The sequence below is a fragment of the Octopus bimaculoides genome, chromosome 3 (assembly GCF_001194135.2).
Source record: "Octopus bimaculoides isolate UCB-OBI-ISO-001 chromosome 3, ASM119413v2, whole genome shotgun sequence".
In the NCBI taxonomy this organism is placed as follows: domain Eukaryota; kingdom Metazoa; phylum Mollusca; class Cephalopoda; order Octopoda; family Octopodidae; genus Octopus; species Octopus bimaculoides.
In genome coordinates this window covers 24,916,153-24,917,595 of record NC_068983.1, presented here as the reverse complement: position 1 = coordinate 24,917,595, position 1,443 = coordinate 24,916,153, and the positions used below count along the sequence as shown (strand labels likewise).

The 1,443-nt window shown below is 30.1% G+C and overlaps 1 protein-coding gene across 1 annotated transcript in view; it reads right to left on the bottom strand.

Moving 5' to 3' along the window:
- Positions 1-798: 798 nt before the first annotated feature.
- The window catches only part of LOC106882323 (uncharacterized), an 11,553-nt gene continuing 10,908 nt past the window's right edge, over positions 799-1,443 (bottom strand). The window contains exon 3 of the mRNA XM_014932965.2: positions 799-1,041. Within this exon, the coding sequence (XP_014788451.2) occupies positions 799-1,041 (243 nt within the window). The remainder of the gene's footprint in view (positions 1,042-1,443) is intronic.

Genomic DNA, 1,443 nt, shown 5'->3' with positions numbered 1-1,443 from the left:
AGAGAGAGAGAGAGAGAGAAATTATTGTATTAGAAATATAAATATACATAAAAATATATGTAAATATGTACAAGTATAAATATATAATAATAAAGATGACAGTTTAAAATTTAATAGTTTAAAATTAAGTTTTTAAAGCATCTTACGATCGTTTCGCAAAAGCATTGTCTCTGTAATGGAATCCTATATTGATAAACATTTATAGACAATACATCTGATCCTCAGAGATATAAAATGTGAATTTTATATGATTTATCGAATGGTAGCTTTTTTTTTTTTTTAAACATAAAGTAATATGGGGAACAAACAAACACCATTTTCCCATATTACTTCATATTTTTAAAAAATACTACCATTCGATAAGTTATACAAACTTCACATTTCATATCTCTGAGGAGCAGAAGTATTGTCGATAAATGTTTATCAATATAGAATTCCATTATGGAGACAATACTTTTGCGAAACGATCGTAAAATGCCTTATAAACTTAATTTTAAACTGTCATATTTATTATTATATATTTATACTAGTACATATTTACATATATTTTTTATATATTTATATTTTTAATCCAATAATTATTCTAGACATGCATATATCTTTCTGGAGAATTTGTCTGATATTAATTTCCTGATATCATTTCACAATATATTATATATCATATATAATCGCTCGTATTAAATGTATAAATACTTTAATAGTATTACTACTTTGATACAAAAGAGCACCCACTGTAAATTCAGTACATAATATTGTTTGTGTGTGTACATTACAAACGTTTGTGGAACATATATTCAGTCAAGTGAAACTAAAAAAAACTGTCTGGTTACTGCCTCGTTTATGTAGGTCAAACATGAAAAAACAAATTATAAAATTGTGGTGCAAACCTACCTGTTCTCGTTCATTATAATGCCAATTCATCTCATTTTCAAGAGTTGCAAAATCAAAATTCTCCAAGAAGTGTTTCTTATAGATTGTGTTATTAATCAAATCTTTTGTAACAGCACTGCCCAATGCAAACAGTAGGTTCTTCTGAACAACCTAAAATTGAGATTTTTAACAAATGATATGTTTTTTAGATAAGGAAGTACTCACGAGTACGCGCTGAAAAGTTCCTGGCTCGCAGTAAAAGAAAACACAGGAGGATCAGTTAATAATGATTTTATTCAGCATATTCCCCTCTCAGATTCACACACTTATTACAGCGGTCATTCAGTTTTTCTAAGCCCTGTAAAAGTACATGGAAGACTGGGTCTCCAGCCAGGCCTTACACGAGGCCTGGCTGGAGATCCAATATATATATATGTGTGTGTGTGTGTGTGCGCGTGTGTGTGTGTGTGTGTGTGTGTGTATGAACGCACACATGTGTATCTATATATATAAAAATGAGAATGTCTGTCTGTCTGTCTGTCTGTCTGTCTGTCTGTCTGTCTGTCTGTCTGT